The sequence below is a fragment of the Ostrinia nubilalis genome, chromosome 4 (genome assembly GCF_963855985.1).
Source record: "Ostrinia nubilalis chromosome 4, ilOstNubi1.1, whole genome shotgun sequence".
Taxonomy (NCBI): Eukaryota; Metazoa; Arthropoda; class Insecta; order Lepidoptera; family Crambidae; genus Ostrinia; species Ostrinia nubilalis.
The window spans coordinates 15,112,276-15,137,850 of NC_087091.1; the positions used below are offsets into that span (position 1 = coordinate 15,112,276).

Here is a 25,575-nt window from a genome sequence, read left to right on the forward strand (position 1 = left end):
TGGAAGATAATAAACTTTAGCATATAATATGGACATATTATCTGACATATGAATAGATAGCTATTTTTGCACAATGCACAAAAAGTTAGTATTTAAGCCTTATTCTGACGCAGTCGTGTAAAAATGGTGGTCTTACTTTATTTAAGAAAGAAAGAAAGATACATTTAGTCGATCTTATCTATAGGAACCCCATCTAGGTTGTCTGGAAAAGATCGCTTCCTAGCGATAAAACCACCTAAACTTTTGCGTTTCAATTTTGTATTTGTTTTACATATCCATTATGTGTAGTGTGCAATAAAGAGTATCTAATATCTATCTCATCCTGATAACCCGGTTATTATGGAGATTAATGCATATTATTTTTATATTTGTATACCCTTTTTTCAGACACCCGGAATCATGGTGGCGTACCTACTGGTATCAGGAGTATTCCTAACCTTCCTCAGAAAACCCACAGGTATTTATGATTGGTTATTATTACATTAAATTAGCCTTTTGTTAGTGGTGCATATCTTGAAAGGTTACTTAAACCTTTGTTTTGTCACCTGTCATCCGCTTTGCACTGGAGGGAAGTAGATCCTTAACTTCAAACTCCTCCTTTGTTCTTCTGATTAATTTCGTTGCGGGTCCAATGACAGTTTAACTTTCTCCGGGACAAACTTGACCTTCACTGGTTGGGTTTTTATTGGCGGTCAAGCTGTAGATCCTGGCTGCACAGGAGTTGCAGCGGTGGGGACGAGAGGTGGGAATAGTCCCGTAGCCTTTTGTTATGGAACTAACTTGCCCGCGGTGCGTGGTCTGTCGCTATAGTCTGGTCGCTGAGCACGTAGAATTTTGTCCATTGACCCCAAGCTACCCATCCTTATCGCTCGCGCGTATTATATTGCTGTCGCGACTGTGCGACGGACGCCCGCAGTGAGTGTGCGAGCTTAAATAATAGAAGCTGCAGCAGTTAGGCAATATTAGTATAAAATGTATGCTCTTTTCAGCCAAAATGACTGTTTTGGAGCAGAAACTGGAGGGCGAATTCAGATACGTAAACGCAAGGCTCATAACGAATTCAGAAGAGATCGCATTCTATCAGGTAAGCTTAATCTAATCTCTCTCTTTCTCCTTTCTCTCTCTTTTTATTTGTCCCAGCACTTTATAGATCGTTTCATCCACGAAGACGCGCCCCACCATTCTTCCGCTAATGTTTGAGCGTTATCGGTACACGCTGGGGACTTTGGTATTTTTGAAGCGGCTATTGAGGATGCTCTTAATAAAACTTGTAACAGCAACAAAAAGGTCTTAGTTTGTGGAGATTTTAACGTCAATTTACTAGATAGCTCATCATCATATTCTGTAAGACTACTTTCCCTTTTTAAGTCATTTAATTTGTTTAGTCAATTTAAGGAACCAACTAGAATTACGGAAACCACAGCTACTTGTCTAGATAATATTTTCTCTAGCTGTGTCCCTGACAATAAAGCTGTCATACACAATCTTACGTCAGATCACTATGGTATTAAAGTAGAATTTATTTGTAATAATTTAAATAATAAAAGTAATAAAAATGCCGTATGTAGACCTGTAACCATTAGTCGTCTAGAACGTTTTAAAAATAATCTTGAAAATAAATTGCATTTAGTCCCGTATGTGCAGGGAGACCCAGATGCTCTTTACAATAACCTTTTCGAATGTATTAAAACCGAACATGACAAAGTTTTTACGGTAAAGCCATTAAAACCAAATACCAAATCTAAGTTTAGTGACTGGGCTACTAAGGGAATATACAAAAGTCGAAATACGTTATATGAACTTTATGGCATGAAAAAGTATAATAATAGTATATCTTTTCTTGAGCATGTAAAAAAGTATTCAAAAATTTTTAAGAAAGTTTGCTTCATGGCTAAGTCTTTTTATATTCGGGACAAGATAGGGAACGCCAGTAATAAAATAAAAGAAACTTGGAATGTTATCAACCGAGAGACTGGTAAACTAAAACCAAGAGATAATGACTTTTCTCTCAAAGTTCACGATAATTTGATATCTGCAGATAAAGATGTAGCGGAAGCTTTTGATAAATTTTTTGGTAATATAGCTTCAGCAACAACTGCCAACTTAAAGTCATCTCCCTCCGAGGCTGAAGAAATATTGAAAACCCACGTGACACCCTGTGACTCGCACTTCTCTTTTAAACATATTACTCCTTTAGATATCACTAAAACTTTTAATCTTTTAAATGTAAAGAGCACTAAAATGTCTCTGGGGTGGTGGCGTAGTGAGGCGGGTCGTTACATTCCCTCCAATATGGTCGAGTGAAGCGATGGCTGGTTCACTCGTCATGTCTGTGAACAGGCGCTGCTTTCGGGGACTGGTCAATCCAAGTTATTCAAATTTATGTATGCGAGTCATTTCTACTAGTATCTTAATATGTAAGTCTAGATATTAGCACGTCACTACCTTGTTTAATATACCACGCAATCTTGTATACCCATTCTTATAAGATACACCATACAAGAATGCATGGTAAATTCAGTGAACTGCTCCTGAATCGAATGTACCTACTACTACTATTTATATTTATTTATATTAACCGGCAGACAGTGGCGACTGAGTTTGTTGCGGCGCTTCTTCTCAGCACTTGCCAAATGTTGGTCTCGAAGCGCTGGTAGGGTAAAAAGATTATGAGACATGTAGAGGCTCCTTAAGAGCAAAATGACGATTTGCAAGAACTATTTATTAGTCTAAACAAATAAAGAAATTTTGACTTTGACTTTGACTTTGACGCTAAATCATCCGTGAGTGCACACGCAATTACAATAATGACGCTCGGATTGCTCGGAACAAACTCCTCGCACCCCGCGCTTCCCACGACCAAAAATTGGTGGGACGCGTCTTCGTGGATGAAACGATCTATACAAAGATGTTCGATAACTCCATAGCAAAAATCTGTCACGGAAAAGTCTTTAGTGATGTGTTTTTCAAAGTAAATATGCTGTAAATGTCGATTTCACTTTAACTACTAGAGTTGACTGTCTCAATGTGTATGAATAATCAATTTACGCATTATTTATTTATTTGTAATTATTGATATTTATTCAAATATTATGCTAAGAAAGGTCTTTGAAGCATTACATTAAGCACACTGATCTATGACACTGTGAGGCTCAACTTGTTGTATTTTTATTTATGAATGTCTGAAGTTAAGATCTCATTGATTTTGACAATCTTTAACCCCCTTACCTAATAAAAAGTTACACAGTTTTTGAACACTGTTTTAAAATGACATTTCCATACTAAACGTCACTTTAAAACACTGTTCAACGAGCGTGTAAGTTTTATTAAGTAGTAAGGGGGTAAGAGTCTTGCGTTAAGCAAATGTCAGATAAATTGATAAGATTATAAAGGCCCCATAAATAAATAATTTTCATTTGCAATAAGTTGTTGTTTGAGCACCAGAATCAGCCCATTTTGTATGGGATAGTTTTTCTAAATCCTCAATTTGCCTCTGGTAAAGAGGGTTATGCTTGTGTAGTGAAACCTATAGGTCTAGCGATCTCAGTCATTGCCTGAGATATGGGAGCGGCAACCGTGCCGCTGACATTGACAATTATGATGTGACAGATTATACAAATCTGAAGTATTGCTGACGATTGACGTCTCAAAAACACCCTCCCGTGCCGCTCCCCTACCTCAGGCACCGAGTGAGTTAAGCACTATAGTTCATTCAACTTATGATGGTGATTTAGACAGATAAAACTTTTCGTTTTATGATTCTAACTTTCTACGAATAAAAATATTGAGTTGTAAAAATCAATTACTTTTGTGTGTTTTCATCCTTCCAAAATATCAATCACTAATCTTTCTCAATTAACCTAAACAAGAATTTCTAATTATTTATTAGTTTATTATTTAGAAAAAATTGTGAAAAAATATTAAATGAATTGCTTCTGCGTTAGTCGGAACTTTTGCTCATAGGGATGGGACATAAACAATCGCAATAAATCTGTAATCGGTATGGTGGTCATCTTACCATCGAATCACGATTATTGTCTTAGGCAGGTCAAAGCTAAGTCAGTACGTGTGCGTTTGCCTTTGATGACGATTTTGTTTTATGCGATTTCTCCACGTATTGTTTGTTATTGTTATTTTGATGTTTTATTGAATAAAATGCATATCCTTAATTCTTTGTGATTTGTTTTGTACCACTAAGAATATTCACGTTTATTCCATTTCCAGATAGTTCAAATTCATAGATAATTTTGATCAAGATTAAAAATCAAACAAATAAAAGGCGATTAGATTTCTATAGAAAATATTCTCGATTCTAAAAAATATCGATTAGGTTTATAAGGAGCGCCTCACTAAATAGAACTGTCATAATCACCATCTTACGCTGAATAGACTATAGACATATAAATGACCTGATGATAAGGGCATTTTTCATGCTATATTTTGTAAAATCCTATGCTCATTTGTATGAACATATCCTCAGGGCAACCACAGGGAGCAGTTGACTCTCCTCGCCAGTTTCTACAAGCTGACGCGGCATCTACGCAACTTCCTAAACTTCAGAGTCGCCATGGGTTTCATCGACAACATCATAGCTAAATGTAAGTTTGTTTTAAAGCTAATAAGGTCCGTATCTCGTTAGCATACGGTGCATATTTCAGGTAGTCCGTGTCCCGATATATGTGTTAGTTTTGAAGCGAATAAGGTGCATATCCCGTTAACATACGGTGCATATTTATTTAGGTCTTTTAGGTAACTATTGTTGCTGTGCTGTGTGTCGTTGGAAGCCAAATATTAGAGGATTCCCCATATTTTACCCGAAAAGTTCCACCACGGGTTCCACCAGAATGCAATTCGTAAACTTTGAAACTTTCGCAGCTGTAGTATTATGTAAGGTTTAGGCTCGCTAACTCCAAGCCACTAATAGGCTTAATTTCAATATTTAGAACAATTACAGGCTCGTAACTTTGTTCGAGTTTTAAACATTGTTTTATTTTATTACGAGCTTATTATTGTGTCTGAAAGTTAGCTTCAAAAAGAGTTTTCAACTCCCATATATTTTATGCAGTCACCGTCGCTCATACATAATGAAATACAAGGTAAAACGTGAAATTTCCAAATGTAAAGGAAATAAAAGTACCTATACAAGTGACATTTAACCCGCCGCGCAGTTAATCTATTGTGAGTTACAAAATGTCTGTCTGGTGAACTGATTCCTATTTGCAATTGTAATTAGTTTATCAACGTTATAAATATCCAAATTAAAGAATATATTTACATGGACACTGTTGGTTTTCGTTTCTGACAAAATCATTGAATTATCTAGAAAATACATGCTTATTATGGTGAGCTGTGAGAAACAGGTTTTGAAATTGAATAATTACAATAATATTTACTTGTGTTCTCATCTCTGTTACAGTAGAGTTCAATAAATATATTGGCAGTGCCAATGTTTCAAAATATTTTTAGCGTTTTAACGATCATATATTTCAATACAAACTCAACATCAATAAAATGTAATCAATATAAACTGTTCATTAACATAAAATATTATGTAACTGCGCTACAATATTTTGAAACATTGGGCATTGGCAATATATTTATGAAATCGATTGTGCCACGAGAGATTTGCGAGAATTCCCTCCATTCGCTTCTAAAATAGTACCTATTGCAAAGAGGAACATCATTTTCTTCGAAATTTCTTTGTAATATGTAACTCATAACCGGTCAAAACCAACCTTTTTACTGCAAAATCTTCGCATATTGAACTTTGAAAAAGACTGACAAATAATTAAGTAAACTGTGCTAAAATCTAAGGTATTTTAATAGCCATAGCTTCTTAATAGCCTGTTATATTTTTATTTTTTGCAGATGTCGCGATCACAGTCGGTTTCTACGCCGTATCGCGGCCGTTCTTCGCCAAAAACCACAATCTGCTCACAACTGGAACTGAAAATGATAGGTTTAAGGTATAATAATATTTTTATTATTATTATTATAATGGTGGCTCAGGGAAAAAGTTATTTTGGTGCGTTTACCTGAACATTCTCTGTGTTTAATCAAAAGTTCATTTATTTAACAGTAAAATCGAACCGCTATTACAATGAAACAAAATCCTAAAAATAACAAACTTCTCACAATTAATTCTAAAGTAAACGTTTGTTGTTAGTCAGCTTTTCGACTAGCCTTTCATTTAACCTATTTTAAATAAAGACAATGATTCTAGAAAAAACTCAATGTCTATTATCATTTTTAACATGAATAATTAATACATTTTTATTTATTTATTTTATTACATACAAATTCTCCAGCACTACTACACATACGGAAGAATGATGGTCAAAATGGCGGAAGGCATCGGTCGTCTCGTTCTATCCGGTCGCGAGATGAACAAATTGGCTGGGCTCACGGCGCGAGTCACGCAACTACGGACTGTGTTGGACGAAGTGTACCAAGGGAACTACAAGAGGACCATGCTTGATAGGAACTCGCAGAATGGCACCACTACGTCTGGTGAGTGAATATAAGTAATGTAGCTCCTAATGAACAAACTGGCTGGGCTCACGGCGCGAGTCACGCAACTTCGTACAGTGCTAGATGAGGTGTACCAAGGGAACTACAAGAGGACCATGCTTGATAGGAACTCGCAGAATGGCACCACTACGTCTGGTGAGTGAATGTAATTAATGTAGCTCCTAATGAACAAACTGGCTGGGCTCACGGCGCGAGTCACGCAACTTCGTACAGTGCTAGATGAAGTATACCAAGGGAACTACAAGAGGACCATGCATGATAGGAACTCGCAGAATAGCACCACTTCGTCTGGTGAGTGAATTAAAACTCATACGCCCATATTCACAAACGATGCTTGCTTAAGTGAAGCAGCAAATCGATCGCACAGCGTTGAATAGAGCCTATGATTGGTTCGTGTGTCACCCTGTGCGTCTACGCGCACTGTGAGTCCTCATAGTAATGTTTGTGAAAACGGCGATAATCATCAGAATATTGTCGCGACTCACGGCGTGTCTCTTGAGAAAATTCAAGAGTATATCAGCAACTTGCTGATCGAGACTGGTATTGGTGAGTAATACCAGTCAGTACATAGAATAAATTGCCAAAAGATGAACTCTCGGTCTTCATGTCATATTTGGCTAAGAGATGACCATCTAGTAGACTGACAGCCGTGTCGTGGAACTTTGAACATTGTTGTACTAAAGGACTGTTAGCTATCTAAAGCCCGGTCTGTGAGCACGTAGAATTTTGTCACGCGACTGTGCGACGGGCGCCCGCAGTGAGTGTGCGAGCGCGACAGCGACATAATTACGCGTGAGCGATAAGGATGGGTAGCTTGGGGTCATTGGACAAAATTCTACGTGCTCGCAGACCAAACTATAGATGTTGTGGATTGTAAGGATGTGCTGCAGTCTATACAATCTTAAATGTACAATGAGTATCCACGTTTGTTGCAAACTAGCACCTATCACAAGCACATAAGACACATTTGTTGTCCAGACACGCCGATGCTGATGGCGCCGGGCGCGGGCCGCATCATCTACCAGGACAAGATCATCCGCTTTGAGCGCGTGCCGCTCGTCACGCCTAACGGAGACGTGCTCATCAAGGAGCTCTCCTTTGAAGTCAAGTTAGTATTATGAATATTAACAAATCTTTTAAAATACACATTTTTAAAGGCCTCCCGGTCGTTGTGGAAATCCTTGAGGAAGGCCTTTGTCCAGCAGTGGAAGTGAAACAAAACACATTTTTAATTTGTATTTAGTTTCCTTTGAATTATTTTTTTACTTTGAATAAATAAATTACACATCCTTGTATAGTCTCATGTCCTAAAAAATAATAATTTAACTGCAGTCCACTTTTATTACCCAGGTCATCTTATCCATGGGTGATCAAAGGACACCAAATTGTCGCTTGGAGTCCGCTTTGATCACCTGGGTGATCAAAGCCAGTTGATCAAAGTGGAATAGACCGTCAAAACATATTCCCCACTTGAAAACCCATTCATTAACTCCATTATCGGCAGATATGCCGGACTTTACTGCTAGGTACTTTAGTTTGCTACATTTGTGTCCTGTTTGATGTCCAATGCTTTATTCCTTCTCCTTCTTAACGAGAACACTTATAGGAATCTAATTAAATAAATAAGAAAGTTGCACTTACGGGACATACCTCGAGAAGCAAAGTTTTTAATCTAAAAATTCTTTCAGATCAGGCATGAACGTGCTCGTCTGTGGACCGAACGGTTGCGGCAAATCGTCCATGTTCCGAATGCTGGGAGAGCTGTGGCCCATCTTCGGCGGGACCCTCACCAAGCCGCCTAAGGGCAAGCTGTTCTATGTGCCGCAACGGCCGTATATGACTCTTGGCACGCTTAGAGATCAGGTTTGTAGATTAGGTGTTATGTGTTACTAAAGTTTTGTCTTTTAATATTTGTAGAACTATAAAAATTTTAGCCTTAAATGATTCAATAACAATGTCTCTAATAAATAGGAATTTTAGAAAAGCATCTTCATGTGTCACTTAACTTCCAATTAATTCTGTTTAGGATAAATGGGCGTAAGTGGGTGTAGTCCCTACCAGATACCATTACGTTAATTTTAAAAAATACACACTATAAACTTACCTTGTATGATCCGGAACTATTCCCACCATCTGAAGCAGCTTGACCAATAAAAAATAACCGGCTCAGTTTGCATTCTATTACCTACCATCAACAGTGTTGCTTATAAAGGTTATTTTTCTAGAATCAATACTTTTTACTTCGGTAGCTTCGCTCGCGTTAATTAATGTTTGGATCCCTATTTTCATACACTAACGAACTGGATTTCGAAAAAGTCTTTCTTAAGGCTTGGTATTTCTGCTAAAGTAGGTATTTCGCGCTGACAAAATCTGCGCGCGCAATACTTCGCCGAAGACAGCGCGCCAAAGAGCTCTCGCGGCTACACAGTATAGAAATACGGAGTTTAGAAATACGCAGTTGGTTAGGTTAGGTTGACTTCCTTCCGTTCAAGCGTCACACTCACAGCACTTTCTAATACAAATCATATCCAAGTGATACAAAATTAAAACAACTTTCAAAATTTTTGGGAATACCTATATTTTAGAATCGAATAAATATAGAATATAACTGCCAAAGTAAACACGGTTCAAAGAGGCGTGGCGTCACCCGACCTTCCGGAAGTTCCGCGCCGGCTAAAAGAATTTCAAGATTACGTCACCCGACCTATCGGTAGATCCTCGGGAGCTTGAGCGATTGGAAAAACATTTTATGATCAGTTACTCGTAGTAGCGATTATTTAGAGCTTGGATAATAAATTGTAGTTGTTGCAATTCACAAAGCTTTGCATGTGGTTAATTACATTAATCAGTACACGCATCAATTTTGTTCAGTCTTTTTGTTTATTAATAAATAAAAATATCATACTAAAATTGCAAACATATTTGTTTGTATTGGTCTGGGTGTTTTCTTTCCATAATTTATGTATAACGTATGTACGGGGCTCTGTATCGAAAATCACTATGAGCAATGAGCATCACACATGGTTACCTGGAGTGCATTACCGCAGCAAAATTTTTATAAATGTTGTGCTTTAGAGAGTCGAGAGTATAGCAGATAATTAGTCCATTGTGAGCAGAAATTTGTCCACTAATAGCAAAATTCGTTCAAATTATAGTTTTAAAGTTATTGGCTAGAAGATTCTTCTATCTTGCAGCTTAGACCTTTAGCTACAGACGTTAGACAGTATTTTTGAAACATTCTTACGCATGGTGGAGGAAGGGACGCTCTAGAGCAGTGGTTCTTAACCGGTGGTCCGCGGACCACTGGTGGTCCCTGGAGGCATTCCAAGTGGTCCACGATGTGCACTTGCACACCTTGGTCAAAACCACTTTTAACTGATTTTTGCAGTCAAACTGGTTTTGACCGATTATGAGATGGTCCCTGACAAGACAGAAATTTGGTAAAATGGTCCCTCATGACTTAAAGGTTAAGAACCACTGCTCTAGAGACTCAAAACTACAAGGATACACATGAACTCCAGTTTTAAATTCGTTGATATCTGCTGCATCTGCCATGTTTTTGGTTATAAGATTCTTCTATCTTACGGCTTAGACCTTAGACAGTATTTTTGTGAAAATTCTTACGCATGGTGGAGGAAGGGACGCTCTAGACACTCAAGTCTACAAGGAGTCACATCAACTCCAGTTTTAAATCCGTTGACATCTGCTGCATCTGCCATCTCTTTGGGTAGAAGATTCTTCTATCTTGCAGCTTAGACCTTTAGCTACAGACCTTAGACAGTATTTTTGAAACATTCTTACGCATGGTGGAGGAAGGGACGCTCTAGAGACTCAAGTCTACAAGGAGTCATATGAACTCCAGTTTTAAATCCGTTGACATCTGCTGCATCTGCCATCTTTTTGGCTAGAAGATTCTTCTATCTTACAGCTTAGACCTTTAGCTACAGACCTTAGACAGTATTTTTTATTATTTATTTGTGTCAGTGTGCTCTTCTAAAGAGTGTAAGACGATTGTATGTAGGTACTATTAAAATGTAATTTTAACTCATTGGTTTTGTCTCATATTTGAGGAATGTACTATGTATCATGAGTAGAGTCTTCGTTTAAAAGGATGCGAACGATTTAAATTTCAATAGGTAGACAAAATTGATAATATTCTTAATTATCAAAAATTTAAGCTTTCTCCAGTAACACTGATATTATTATACTGTGACTCATCAAAGTCATCATTGTCAAAAATATTGACAAATCGCGAACTGTCACGGCCAAAAAACTGACACGCGTCCGTCCTCCGTAAGCGCCACCGCGCGACTGATTGAGATTGTCCAAGCCGTCATGGACGATTTTTTCCACATTTTTTAACATAGTAACTAAATAAGACGCAATATAAAAATTTCATCCGTTAAAAGCCCTCAAGTTATTTCTGAACTTTAGTTTAGTAAAAGATTTAGAATCTCAAATCGCTTATTTTAAAAATAAAACCATAAATAGAAAACGAATAGAGGTAACTTTGGGAATATATTCTATCGAGTCAACTTCATCAAATCGTGTTTCCATCCGTTAATAGCCCTAGAAAATATCCTCAACTATGCCCAATAAAAATCTTAGCCTTTAATTTTACTGTTTAGTACCTCAAAAATGAAAAATGAAAACCACATTTTCGCCATTTTCTCTGCTACCCGGCCTTAACGGATGCCTACGTCATAACATGTGCCAATTTGTAATCCATTCAGTAGTTTGACCTCTATGTTTATAGATTAGTCTTTTTGTTCGCGCCTTGCAGACGCGATGGAATTTAATAAATAAAACTCGGAAACTGCTTATTTCGTTGTATTCTTGAGACGTCCCAATTTTGATGTTGTTCGATCGGAATCCAAAAGAGAAGTGATTTTACACAATGTTTAACTCAATATAAAGATTGACTGACAAAAGTTATGTGACATTTACATTAGAAGTAGATTTTGCTATTAGAATATGATGAGGCGCGAGTAGGGCCGCAACACTTTTTAATAAACAGATTACAGCAAACTATCCAAACCCTTTTAGGTGATCTACCCCCAAACCCGCGAGGAGATGGTCCGGCGCGGGCGCACCGACGCTCAGCTCACAAAGTTCTTGGAACTGGTGCAACTGGCGTATCTTAGTGCTCGAGACGGCGGCTGGGACGCTGTGGAAGACTGGATGGACGTGCTTTCTGGAGGAGAGAAACAGAGGATAGCTGTGAGTCAAACTTTCAGGCCTTTTTAGGTTGTTCTTGGAGTTGCAGCAGATAGGTAGGAAGTTCTTGGAGCTGGTGCAACTGGTATATCTTAGTGGAAGACTGGATGGACGTGCTCTTTGGAGGGGAGAAACAAAGGATAGCTGTGAGTCAAACTTTTAGGCCTTTTTAGGTGGCTCTTGGAGTTGCAGCAGATAGGTACGAAGTTCTTGGAGCTGGTACAACTGGCGTATCTGAGCCCTCGCGACGGTAGCTGGGATGCGGTGGAAGACTGGATTTACGTGCTTTCTGGAGGAGAGAAGCTGAGGATAGCTGTGAGTGGATAGACTATTTCCCCAAGTCCTTAGAACTCCTTGAAGGTGTTGTAGTTGCAGCAGACATGAAATTTATTGGAGCTGGTGCAACTGGCGTTATGGAAGTCTAACTTTCTAATCCCTTAGGCCTTTGTAAGTAGTTCTTGGAGTTGCAGCAGACTGAAGTTTCTTGGAACTGTTGCAACTGGCGTATCTGAGCGCTCGCGACGGTAGCTGGGATGCGGTGGAAGACAGGATGGACGTGCTTTCTGGAGGAGAGAAACAGAGGATAGCTGTGAGTGGATAGTGTATCTTCTCAAGCCTTTAGGCCTTTTTAGGTAGCTCTTGGAGTTCCAGCAGATAGGTAGTAAGTTCTTGGAGCTGGTGCAACTGGCGTATCATAGTGGAAGACTGAATGGACGTGCTTTCTGGAGGAGATAAGCAGAGGATAGCTGTGAGTGGATAGACTATTTCCCCAAGTCCTTAGAACTCCTTGAAGGTGTTGTAGTTGCAGCAGACATGAAATTTATTGGAGCTGGTGCAACTGGCGTTATGGAAGTCTAACTTCCTAATCCCTTAGGCCTTTGTAAGTAGTTCTTGGAGTTGCAGCAGACTGAAGTTTCTTGGAACTGTTGCAACTGGCGTATCTGAGCGCTCGCGACGGCGGCTGGGACGCTGTTGAAGACAGGATGGACGTGCTTTCTGGAGGAGAAAAACAAAGGATAGCTGTGAGTCAAACTTTTAGGCCTTTTTAGGTAGCTCTTGGAGTTGCAGCAGATAGGTAGGAAGTTCTTAGAACTGGTGCAACTGGCGTATCTCAGCGCTCGCGACGGCGGCTGGGACGCTGTGGAAGACTGGATGGACGTGCTTTCAGGAGGAGAGAAACAAAGGATAGCTGTGAGTGGATAGTGTATCTTCTCAACCCTTTAGGCCTTTTTTGGTAGCCTTTGGAGTTGCAGCAGATAGGTAGTAAGTTCTTGGAGTTGGTGCAACTGGTGTATCTTAGTGGAAGACTGAATGGACGTGCTTTCTGGAGGAGAGAAGCAGAGGATAGCTGTGAGTGGATAGACTATTTCCCCAAGTCCTTAGAACTCCTTGAAGGTGTTGTAGTTGCAGCAGACATGAAATTTATTGGAGCTGGCGCAACTGGCGTTATGGAAGTCTAACTTCCTAATCCCTTAGGCCTTCGTAAGTAGTTCTTGGAGTTGCAGCAGACTGAAGTTTCTTGGAACTGTTGCAACTGGCGTATCTGAGCGCTCGCGACGGTAGCTGGGATGCGGTGGAAGACAGGATGGACGTGCTTTCTGGAGGAGAGAAACAGAGGATAGCTGTGAGTGGATAGACTATTTCCCCAAGTCCTTAGAATTCCTTGAAGGTGTTGTAGTTGCAGCAGACATGAAATTTATTAGAGCTGGTGCAACTGGCGTTATGCAAGTCTAACTTCCCAATCCCTTAGGCCTTTGTAAGTAGTTCTTGGAGTTGCAGCAGACTGAAGTTTCTTGGAACTAGTGCAACTGGCGTATCTTAGTGCTCGCGACGGCGGCTGGGACGCTGTGGAAGACTGGATGGACGTGCTTTCTGGAGGAGAGAAGCAGAGGATAGCTGTGAGTGGATAGACTATTTCCCCAAGTCCAAGTCTTAGACGATTATCACACTGCACCGCGCTCCGCTGCGGAACGCGTGATTGCATATAAAAAATCCCGCGCGCAGACGCGTTGTCAGTGTGTTGTGCCGCGCGTGATTTCTATACAAACTGAGGTACTTGCATACAATGATTAAATCTGTCGTCCCGCGTTCCGCGGCGGAGCGCGGTGCAGTGTGATATTCGCCTTATAGCCTTAGAAGAAATAGATAGATATAAGCAGCAGTTCCAAGAAACAACTGTCAAGTCGCCTTCAACTTCCTTTGATTGTTGAAAATTTCTATAAGCGCTTTTCTTAGGATCATCTGTCTGGTGATATGTGGCTCTGATATCTGGACGGATATATTATGCTCTCGGGAGGGGAGAAACTTCCCAACCCTTAACTTTCTGAAATGGCTCTTGGAGTTGCAGCAGCCAGGAAACCTCTCTTAATTCTATTGCAGATATTTGTATATGGATGAAAGAAGTGGATAGCAGTATAGAGAGCATCTCGCTTTGTCAACTTTTAGCCTCCTTTAACGTGTTCTCACTGTTGGTGTATACCGTTGGTGGGCTAACCTCTAAGACTAATACTTTTGAATAAAAAAAAAAATTATGATCATTACCGTTCTACTAAAACTTTAAAGTTTTTTTAAAGTTTGTTTACATTTTTGCAACGAATTCATTTATTCCCAGATGGCTCGCCTATTCTACCACGAGCCGCAGTTTGCGATCCTGGACGAATGCACCAGTGCCGTCTCGGTCGACGTGGAAGGCCAAATGTACCAGTACTGCAGAGAGGTCAGTATTTATTTTATTTTTTATTTTATTTATTTATTAGGTACACCAACGATAGGTACAACAATACACAATATGTTAAAAAATACGCAAAATATTAAGCTAATTGCACTATCACTTAGAGGTATACACAGCTTGCAAGAAATATAAGTTGCTGCTTAGTTAGCATAAATGTTGTTATATAGGTTAAATTATTATGATATAGAGTCAGTATTTCTCAGCAATTACCATTTCTTTTCTTCTTCCTTTGCACTTCACTTCATGTATTCTTATTATTCGTTATTTAGTCGGGACAAACGATTTTATTAGTCCACGAATCTCAATGCAGCTTTTTTCTAGAACATCTATCCGAATTAGCCACTTCTCTTCTAATATTATTATCATGAACTATTGTTTCCATTAGTTTATACTTTTTTAATCAATGATTGAATGTTTGTTATATTCGATGTGTAATGGCAATGAATAAAAAAGTATCATATCCTGCCGTATCTTTATCAATTTTCCTCATGTATTCTGTTCGCATGTTGGAAAAAAAGTACAGTACAGACTATGCATTTTTGTTGCATAGTCGCCTCTATTATGATGGCATAAGGAGCTACAAAGTTTACCTTGATATGCCGACTGTACGTAATAATTGCTATAATTTTCATGATGATAAACATCATGATTCGTCTGTGACGCTAGTCGGTAATTTTATTTTACAATTTAAAAATAATTTATGGATTTATCACTGATACGTGTATAAAAGTAACTAACCGTATCCATCTTATATTATTATACAGGGTGTCCCAGAATAAGTAAATGAAACTATGGGAGGTAGCTTGACCTCTGAACTACTCCTAAAAATATGAAAAATATTTTTTTAGTACAGAAATGTGTATATTTGTGCAGAGTAAAGACTTTTACCAAAACAAAATCAGTAATTTTAATTTGGAGCTTCTTATCACCACAGATGGGCATAACCCTCTTCACCGTATCGCACCGCAAGTCGTTATGGAAGCACCACGACCACTACCTCCAAATGGACGGCCGAGGCGGCTACGTCTTCGAGGCCATAGACAACGAAACGCAGGAGTTCGGTTCGTGATCGAATCGGCGTCGGCTCGGAGTCGTGGCGACGTCGATTCGAAAGCGAACCCGGGTCGGAACGAAATCGAAGCGCGTGAATATGCGATGCACGCGTTGTGTTTTTTAATGCATTTTAAATCAATGTATCTGTTACAAAATGTCTTATATTTATGTGTATATTGAATTCAATATAATGAAATATAATTTTTATTTCGTTACTTTATTATCTTTTTAGATTGTGATTCGAATCACATAATACATAGTTAACCTTTAACTAAGGTCACAATTTCACAAATATGTATTGATCGATCAATCGATCGAAATTATTAAAATCTTCTCCTAGTGCGAGTAGTTAGCCAACTTTTAACGATTTACTATCCATATTTTATTCAGTAATTACTAAGTAATAAATAGTAAATAATGGACATGTTTTCTTCTATAGAACTATCAATTTCAAATTTCGTAATAATAATGTATATTTAATTTATTTTTATAGTTATTATAACATCACACGTAATTATAATCCCAACTATATATATATACAGGGTGTCCCGTAATGTAACGTCAAGCCGAAACTGGGTGTTGAGGCAAGTTATGCTGGTTATCAGAAAAATATAAAAAAAAATCTATGTGGCATATTTTCAAAATAATGGGCATTTTAAAAAAAATCAAAAATTTCTACTCCAGGTGACGGTCTTTTAACTCGTGTTGCCACAAATCTTCACTTTTTCCAAATTTTTTTTTTGTTATGTAACCCTGAATAATGCTTCTCTAAATTGTTATCAAAATTACAAAACCAGCTGCTCCAGCTTGGATAAAAAAAATACATTATTCCCAAAAAAAATTTCAAAATAAAATTTTTGTCTAGTTTAAACTGACTGTACTGAAAAAAAAAGTACTACGCAAGTGTGGCATGTGACGTCATAATTTGGCGCATTTAGTAAGGATTCCAAAATGGTATAACACTTGGTAAATTCTTGCTGTAATTGTCGACAATTTTTGGTTTTTTGGAAATAATCCCGTTTTTAACTTTATCTACCTTGGTTAAAAATTATTATTCTAATGTGCCCAAAATTCAAGTTTCTGTGACTGACTACCGTACAGTCAGTCACAGAAACTTTTGTCACCATGACAGTAATTAGTAGTTGACATAGTGTGACAAAAGTCACCCGTGCGTGCGCGCCGTTACTACCTGCTTTGCCTGCACTTGTACTTGGTAACAGGGATAATAAGGATATGAAGTTTCGGTTATGGATACGGTTACGGATATAAGAATAATATTATACCGGTTTCGGTTACGGTCACGGATATGAAATCATTTCAGATTATCCGAAAGTTTCGGATAATTTCGGTTACGGAATTATTAGAATTTCAAAAATGTAGGTATAATTTAAATAGCAAGATGCTGCGTGACCCACATAGCTACTTTATGTACCAACTAAGACGACACCTATGTATGATAAAGGTTAAACAGGCTGGCATATTAGATGGTGCCAGGGAATGCCAGACAAGTTGGTAACAAATATTAAGATTTAAGGTACAATTCCAAGACGGGCCGCAGACCGCAAACTGCAAAACTCTATGAAATCGGCAGCGCGGCATTGCTGCTGCGGCGTGTATACTGCAGATTTCATAGAGTTTTGCAGTTTGGAATAATTGTACCCTTAGACTCCGCCTTTATCCGAAACTATCCGTAACTTTCGAATCAGTTTCGGTTACGGTTATGGATATTTTTTTATTTCGGATATCCAATAGTTTCGGTTACGGTTACGGATATCCATAACATCCCTGCTTGGTAAGATGGCCTTCTTCGTCCCGCTCATACCTTTTAAAATGGCTTCTCCACCTCATTTAAGCCAGAAACTTGAATTTTGGGCACATTAGAATAATAATTTTTAACCAAGGTAGATAAAGTTAAAAACGGGATTATTTCCAAAAAACCAAAAATTGTCGACAATTACAGCAAGAATTTACCAAGTGTTATACCATTTTGGAATCCTTACTAAATGCGCCAAATTATGACGTCACTTGCCACACTCGCGTAGTACAATTTTTTTTCAGTACAGTCAGTTTAAACTAGGCAAAATTTTTATTTTGAAAATTTTTTTGGGAATAATGTATTTTTTTCATCCAAGCTGGAGCAGCTGGTTTTGTAATTTTGATAACAATTTAGAGAAGCATTATTCAGGGTTACATAACAAAAAAAAAATTTGGAAAAAGTGAAGATTTGTGGCAACACGAGTAAAAAGATCGTCACCTGGAGTAGAAATTTTTGATTCTTTTTAAATGCCCATTATTTTGAAAATATGCCACATAGATTTTTTTTTATATTTTTCTGATAACCAGCATAACTTGCCTCAACACCCAGTTCCGGCTTGACGTTACATTACGGGACACCCTGTATATATATATATATATATATACAGGGTGTTGATTTCAATACCCGCCATATTTAGGGAGTTGATTAAGTAGCTTATTCTGATCACGAATCAGCAAAAAAACTGACTTCAAAATTTTTTTAAATTATTTTTTAAATATCTACGATTTCCATAATCGACCACTACAGTGCAGAATAGTCCCCCAACGAAAACGGCGCGCGGCGCTCACCCGGTGACCCGGGCAAGCGCTGCGCCCCCCGTCCCGCGCCCCACTACCCGCGCTCGCCCATGAGTCAGTCAACTATCAGCCACAATCAGCTGTGAGTTTAAAGACTATTACTGGACTGAGCTTAATCCAAATCTACCCTAAAAATGTAATGACTAAATTAGTTACTTACACCTTATCACGTTACGAGTTTATTTTTTGTTCTAAAAACTAATTAATTAAGTACTCTTTAATTAATAAAAAACCTTTTACACGAATTTGCTTCCTTCCGCAAAATAATTTTTTTACAGAACCTACATTTTTTTTTTTTTAATTAAACCATGCTTTTATGTGTGTGACAAGCTTGTAACTACTTATCATTCAAAAGTACTGTAAACAGATGACAATAATGCTCTTTCATACAGGTTCGTTATTCCTTACATCTCTATAGCTCTCTACCTTAATAACTTTTACGTCTTTACGATAGTAATTATTAAAATAAAACTTAACTTAATACCGCAAACTGAACACCTAGAAATAACACACTGGCAAACTCTTGTTCCTTCACTTTCGATAGGAGATAAGACAAGATTTTGTTTTTAAACTCGATTGATTTCAGTATCTAAACAAAATTTCTATCTTTTAGCGCTTCTTTCATTTAAATACTAATACCGCCGCACGGACATCGGGCTCGCACTAATGTGCACTGACTGATGATCAATACATCAGTCTTTCCCAAAGTGGGCGATAACGCCCCCTTGTGGGCGCTGCAGGCTTAAAGGGGGGCGGTAAGAGACCCAGAAAAAAAATCAGGACGTTGTGTAGAAGCTTGGGAGGCGTCATCTACGAGGATGACTCTTAGACATCGACTGACTCGATTCTTGACTACAAATATGGGGGACGCTAAAAAATAATTTATTCTCAAAGTGGGCAGTAGACTAAATAAGTTTGGGAACCACTGCAATACATACTTCGCTCGCTCATCTTCGTGTTTCGGGCGTCATCGGCGCTCAATCGTGGATCATCGATTTTCTCCATTCATCAGTCCGATTTTGCTTTCCACGTTGAGAGGCTGCGCGCACGCTCCGCGAAATCTAGCTCGTATTTAGAATTCCTAGTACTCAATCGCTATTTCTTTATTTCTTGCCTTGTAACTTCAACTTTTCTCTTCCTCTCTGCTTGATAAATGTTTTCTAGTACATAAACTTCTTACTACCGTGATCTATCTCTGTAAAAATTTGATTTAAAATAATAACGTAATTTAATTTCTATCGGCGTTTAATTTAAATTCCCTGAACGACTGTTAGGCTGTTAGTTAGTTTCAGGTTAAACTTCCATTCTTCATAACTTACATAAAATAATTCATCATCATGTTCGTGATTATTTTAAATGAACTTAATTTCATTACTTACTTACACGAAATAACTATCAAAATGTATTGATATTCTTATCGTTTTAATAATAACGATTGAGCTACTACAAATCATTTGCATTTGAGTATTTTGGAAGCTTGCTATAAGAGCATTAATTATGATAGGACGGATCTTTAGTTAACAAAGATCTTCGGTCATCGAATGTGATTTGCGATTTTTGATTGTTTTCTCGTGCGGTTTTGAGTAATTAGTGTGTGAACGTGTGATAGTGAGTGTGGTAATAGTGAGTGAGTGTTAGGAATATGCCTAACCATACGTACAGTGCTCGTGAGTAGATATGTAAACATGGTTTACTGTTACGGGAAGGCACGTGGAAACGCATCTGAAGTCGCATCGGTAAGAACCTAGCTCTAAACTTAAAGGAGATTCCTTTTTAATGTAGGAAGTGAATAATCTGGTAATTTTGTGTAGAAAATACTCCCGCCGTCGCGGTAGGTAGTGGCGGAAAGCGCTCCAATACACTCACACACAAATAGGAAACAGCAAACTAATTTAAAACGAACTTTAACTTTAGTTAGTCAAAGAAAAATACCTATTTACACTACCTACTTTACGTGGCTTCCTTCAGTAGACTATCCAACATGATAAGCGAGCGATCCGCGTAGCTCGATGGGTGCCACAATGTAAACGTATTGCATTATTGCGAGCCATAGTACAGTTGATGTTGCACGGAAAATATTCGCTAAAAATTCCACTTTCGTTTGTAATTTTTTTTTTGGTGGATAATGCGTTTATGTAAGTCATAATATATCACCTAAATAAATATGGCGAGTATTGAAATCAACACCCTGTGTGTGTGTGTATATACAGGGTGTCCCGTAATGTAACGTCAAGCCGGAACTGGGTGTTGAGGCAAGTTGTGCTGGTTAACAGAAAAATATAAAAAAAAATCTATGTGGCATATTTTAAAAATAATAGGCATTTAAAAAAAATCAAAAAATTCTACTCCAGGTGACGGTCCTTTTACTCGTGTTGCCACAAATCTTCACTTTTTCCAAATTTTTTTTTTGTTATGTAACCCTGAATAATGCTTCTCTAAATTGTTATCAAAATTACAAAACTAGCTGCTCCAGCTTGGATGAAAAAAATTCATTATTCTCAAAAAAATTTTCAAAATAAAAATTTTGCCTAGTTTAAACTGACTGTACTGAAAAAAAAATGTAGTACGCGAGTGTGGCAAGTGACGTCATAATTTGGCGCATTTAGTAAGGATTCCAAAATGGTATAACACTTGGTAAATTTTTGCTGTAATTGTCAAAAAATTTTGGTTTTTTGGAAATAATCCCGTTTTTAACTTTATCTACCTTGGTTAAAAATATTATTCTAATGTGCCCAAAATTTAAGTTTCTGGCTTAAGTGAGGTGGAGAAGCCATTTTAAAAGGTATGAGCGGGACGGAGAGGGCCATCTTACCAAGCAGGGATGTTATGGATATCCGTAACCGTAACCGAAACTATCGGATATCCGAAATAAAAAAATGTCCATAACCGTAAACGAAACTGATTCAAAAGTTACGGATAGTTTCGGATAAAGGCCAAACTGCAAAACTCTATGAAATTTGCAGTATACACGCCGCAGCTGCAACGCCGCGCTGCCGATTTCATAGTTTTGCAGTTTGCGGTTGCAGTTTGCGGTCTGCGGCCCGTCTTGGAATTGTACCTTAAATCTTAATATTTGTTACCAACTTGTCTGGCATTCGCTGGCACCATCTAATATGCCAGCCTGTTTTACCTTTATCGTACATAGGTGTCGTCTTAGTTGGTACATAAAGTAGCTATGTGGGTCACGCTCACGCAGCATCTTGCTATTTGTATTATACCTACATTTTTGAAATTCTAATAATTCCGTAACCGAAATTATCCGAGACTTTCGGATAATCTGAAATGATTTCATATCCGTGACCGTAACCGAAACCGGTATAATATTATTCTGATATCCGTAACCGTATCCATAACCGAAACTTCATATCCTTATTATCCCTGTTACCAAGTACAATTGCAGGCAGAGCACAGTTGTCACAGTATGTCAACTACTAATTACTGTCATGGTGACAAAAGTTGTGACTACCGTATAGTCAGTCACAGAAACTTGAATTTTGGGCACATTAGAATAATAATTTTTAACCAAGGTAAATAAATTTAAAAACGGTACTATTTCCAAAAAAACAAAAATTGTCGACAATTACAGCAAAAATTTACCAAGTGTTATACCATTTTGGAATCCTTACTAAATGCGCCAAATTATGACGTCACTTGCCACACTCGCGTACTACATTTTTTTTTCAGTACAGTCAGTTTAAACTAGGCAAAATTTTTATTTTGAAAATTTTTTTGAGAATAATGTATTTTTTTCATCCAAGCTGGAGCAGCTGGTTTTGTAATTTTGATAACAATTTAGAGAAGCATTATTCAGGGTTACATAACAAAAAAAAAAATTTGGAAAAAGTGAAGATTTGTGGCAACACGAGCAAAAGGACCGTCACCTGGAGTAGAATTTTTTGATTTTTTTTAAATGCCTATTATTTTTAAAATATGCCACATAGATTTTTTTTTATATTTTTATGATAACCAGCACAACTTGCCTCAAAACCCAGTTCCGGCTTGACGTTACATTACGGGACACCCTGTATATATATATATATATATTAATATTATAAATGCGAAAGTAACTCTGTCTGTCTGTCTGTCTGTTACGCTTTCCCGCTTAAACCTCGCAACCGATTTTGATGAAATTTGGCATAGAGATAGTTTGAGTCCCGGGAAAGAACATAGGATAGTTTTTATCCCGGTTTTTGAAACAGGGACGCGCGCGATAAAGTTTTTCTGTGACAGACAAAATTCCACGCGGGCGAAGCCGCGGGCGGAAAGCTAGTACCTTTATAATTCTAAAATTCTATCAAAATACCTAAACTTGTTCCATTCTCTTATTTAAATAAGATGATAATATTATCTATAATAATGCATGTCTAATATCTTTTTTTTCGCCGCGACGGCTCGCTTGTAGCGGACGTGTGCATCATCGCTCTAAATTCTGTCAAAAATATTAATTTGTGTGCAAAGTGAATTGCGGCTTATTGCGGTACACATACGGTCCTAAGTTGTACTCACTACCAGTGGCTGTTAAATCGTTGCGCTCCTGTTGTGAAATTGTGCGAGCGGTACAGATAACTCCATCTCACTCAACTACGCATCGTGGACTGTTCTCACCCATACTGACCCGTCCGAATCAGAACATAAGGATGAGTTTGGTACATTCGCCGAACAAGAAGGGATCCTCGGATGCGCAAGTCACGCAGCGTAAACGTAAACAACATGCATTAGATGACGATCTGAGAAATGAGATGACCGAATTTAGGACGGAAAGTATGTCTTTCCTAAAAGATTTCCGGACGGCTCATGACCAGGATGTGAAAGATATGCGCTCTGATCTTAATGAAATAAAAAATGATATCTGCTCATTGAGAACAGATATGCATAAAATGAAGGAAGAACACTCCAACTTCAAAAAAGAATTAAGCAGTATTGTGGATTCTATTGAATACCAGTCAAAGGAGCAGAATGATCTTAAATCCTGCGTTGACTTAATGAAAGAGGATTTGACTTTATTAAAAACAACTGAAAACGAATTGGCTGAATGTAAAAAACAACTTGGCGAGTTAACTGAGGAGTATCAAATTCAACAGCAACGTGAACGACTGAATAATTTGGAAATCTCGGGCATCCCAGAATCACACAATGAAAATCTCTCTCAACATTTGCATCAAATATGTCAAGTTCTTGGCCTAGTACTGTGCGCTGACGACATAATTCACATTCACAGAGTACCTACCCGAGTATCAAATAATCCGAAGCTTATCATAGTCAAGTTTAAATCACAACTGATAAAGGATTCGATAATATCTGCTATACGCAAGAAAAAGGCACTCACTACAAAGGAAATAGGGATGGGAGGAGAGGACCGTCGCATCTACGTGAATGAACACCTCACACCATATTATAAAGCACTATACAGGAAGACCCGTGAGCTGGCGTCCAAATCTTCGTTCCAGTTTGTTTGGATTCGTAACTGCAAAATCTACGTTCGCCGGAACGACACATCGCCCTCGTTTTTCATAAAAACCCAAAAAGATTTGGAAAAACTGAAGTGAAACCAAATGTATTGAGGAGACCTCCATGTACTTGTATCCTTTGTTTATATTGTGTTCATAGCTATACCTATTATAATGATAGTGTTCAGCCTACTATAAAATGCTCGAACGTCGATGCACAATGCATAGTTATCATATTCTCTTATATATTTAATTTCTATTTAGTCTTTTATTTATCTGAGGAAGAAACCTACATAAAATTAATATATTATGTATCAAACCGGTGCTATAATCCTTTATTGTATTACGGGGGTTTGTTGCACAACATCCATTTTTATTCATACAATAGTAATGATTACACAATAATTAAGAGTAGTAAATTAACGTACTGGTGTGTGTTTGTAACGTTGAAAATGTCTAGTTTACCTAAAGATGGCTCACAGAGTTTCATATATTGGTAGTAAACTTAACATATTTTATCAGAATGTACGCGGCTTACGCACGAAATGCACATCATTCCACAATAACGTTTTAAATACCGATTACGATGTTCTATTATTTACTGAGACTTGGTTGCAGAGCGACATTCTTGACTCGGAACTGTGCGACAGTCGGTATGACATATTTCGCTGCGACCGCAACCTCAATGCAACCAATAAAAAGACTGGCGGTGGTGTAATGATTTTGGTTAAACGCAAACTACAAGCCGAACTTAATCACGAGTGGCAGCGCACGGACATGCTTGAATCTATCTGTATATCTATACCTACTCACGATACTTCATCGTCTAACTCACACACGTCTTATTTACACATCGCCGTCGCGTATGTTCCTCCGGATCAGACTGAAATATGCTCACGGTTAATGCAAATAAAGACTAATATGGTTTACTTAGTTGATAAATTCCCTTTAGACAATTTTATTTTAATTGGTGACTTTAACTTACCAGGCGTTACGTGGAGTTTAAAATATGATGGTTATAAAATACTAAGCTCATGCCCCCACAATTTAAATGAAGCTGCGGTTAACTTTTTGGACGAAATGAGCTTTCTAAATTTAATTCAATATAACCTTATAAGCAATAATAAGAATAATATTTTAGATTTGTGCTTTAGTAACAATATAATTTCATCAGTTACTCATTGCCAAAACCCAATGGTAAAAGAAGATTGTTATCATCCTTGTTTAGAAGTGTCTTTAGTGGACTTGTACTAGGGCACTATTTAAGTTGTGAGCCTCGACAACATAACGTGTTGTTAGACGACATCTGATACTTTTAATGAAAAGTTTGACATTTTTGACTACAACCTTATTCAAAACTTTTTATCATTTGAGCACGTTTTGTATTATTAACATTGAATTGAAAATTATCTGGACTACAAAAACATGGAATTGACTTGCGGAAATTTTCGCGCAAAGATTTATTATGACTTTCGACGTGGTTAATCAATACAAAACTGAAGCGGTCAGCTAAATTTCACTTTTGGTGATAAAGATCTGTCCTTTACCATTGTAAAACGCTAGTTTAAGAAGTATAATATTGTATGTCATTGGCTCACCAGTGAACTTTGCGAAAGTCGTCCAAAATGACTAATAGTGGCGGAAAACATTGGTGTTGTCAGAAAAATGGAAGAGAAACCTCGTCATGTGATGTATCGTAGGATTGAGATAATCCTAGGCATTAATTCCACTAGTAGTAATAAAATATTGTATGACCATATTATGGTTAATACGTTTTTTTCTCGCTGGATGTCACAAAATTTTTCAAACGCTCAATAGGACGCTGGTGTCGTTTAGTCCTTGGAAATGTTTGATAAATACGTTTAACAAGCTTTAAAAGCCGTTTTTAAAATTGTGACAGTTGACGAATTAAGGATCTATGCATAATGATCCTGAAAATAAACAGCTATCGACTATGGAGGTGTTTTAAGATGAAGCAATACC

General features: G+C 37.8%; 2 protein-coding genes across 2 annotated transcripts in view; both read left to right on the forward strand.

The window, feature by feature from the left end:
* LOC135071249 (ATP-binding cassette sub-family D member 3) overlaps window positions 1-16,062 on the forward strand; it is a 32,744-nt gene extending 16,682 nt beyond the window's left edge. Inside the window, exons 6-15 of the mRNA XM_063965033.1 lie at window positions 388-457; window positions 990-1,084; window positions 4,481-4,598; window positions 5,869-5,966; window positions 6,309-6,510; window positions 7,510-7,639; window positions 8,220-8,394; window positions 11,578-11,751; window positions 14,360-14,464; window positions 15,414-16,062. Coding sequence (XP_063821103.1) covers window positions 388-457; window positions 990-1,084; window positions 4,481-4,598; window positions 5,869-5,966; window positions 6,309-6,510; window positions 7,510-7,639; window positions 8,220-8,394; window positions 11,578-11,751; window positions 14,360-14,464; window positions 15,414-15,548 — 1,302 coding nt within the window. The 3' untranslated portion in view covers window positions 15,549-16,062. The remainder of the gene's footprint in view (window positions 1-387; window positions 458-989; window positions 1,085-4,480; window positions 4,599-5,868; window positions 5,967-6,308; window positions 6,511-7,509; window positions 7,640-8,219; window positions 8,395-11,577; window positions 11,752-14,359; window positions 14,465-15,413) is intronic.
* Window positions 16,063-22,782: 6,720 nt separating this feature from the next.
* Window positions 22,783-23,691, forward strand: LOC135071397 (uncharacterized). Its single transcript, XM_063965188.1, has one exon. The coding sequence runs from the start codon at window positions 22,783-22,785 to the stop codon at window positions 23,689-23,691; it is 909 nt and encodes a 302-aa protein (XP_063821258.1).
* Window positions 23,692-25,575: the final 1,884 nt, after the last annotated feature.

Excerpts from the sequence above, each read along its gene's own strand:
- LOC135071397 (XM_063965188.1), top strand. The coding sequence starts at position 22,783 with ATGAGTTTGGTACATTCGCCGAACAAGAAGGGATCCTCGGATGCGCAA.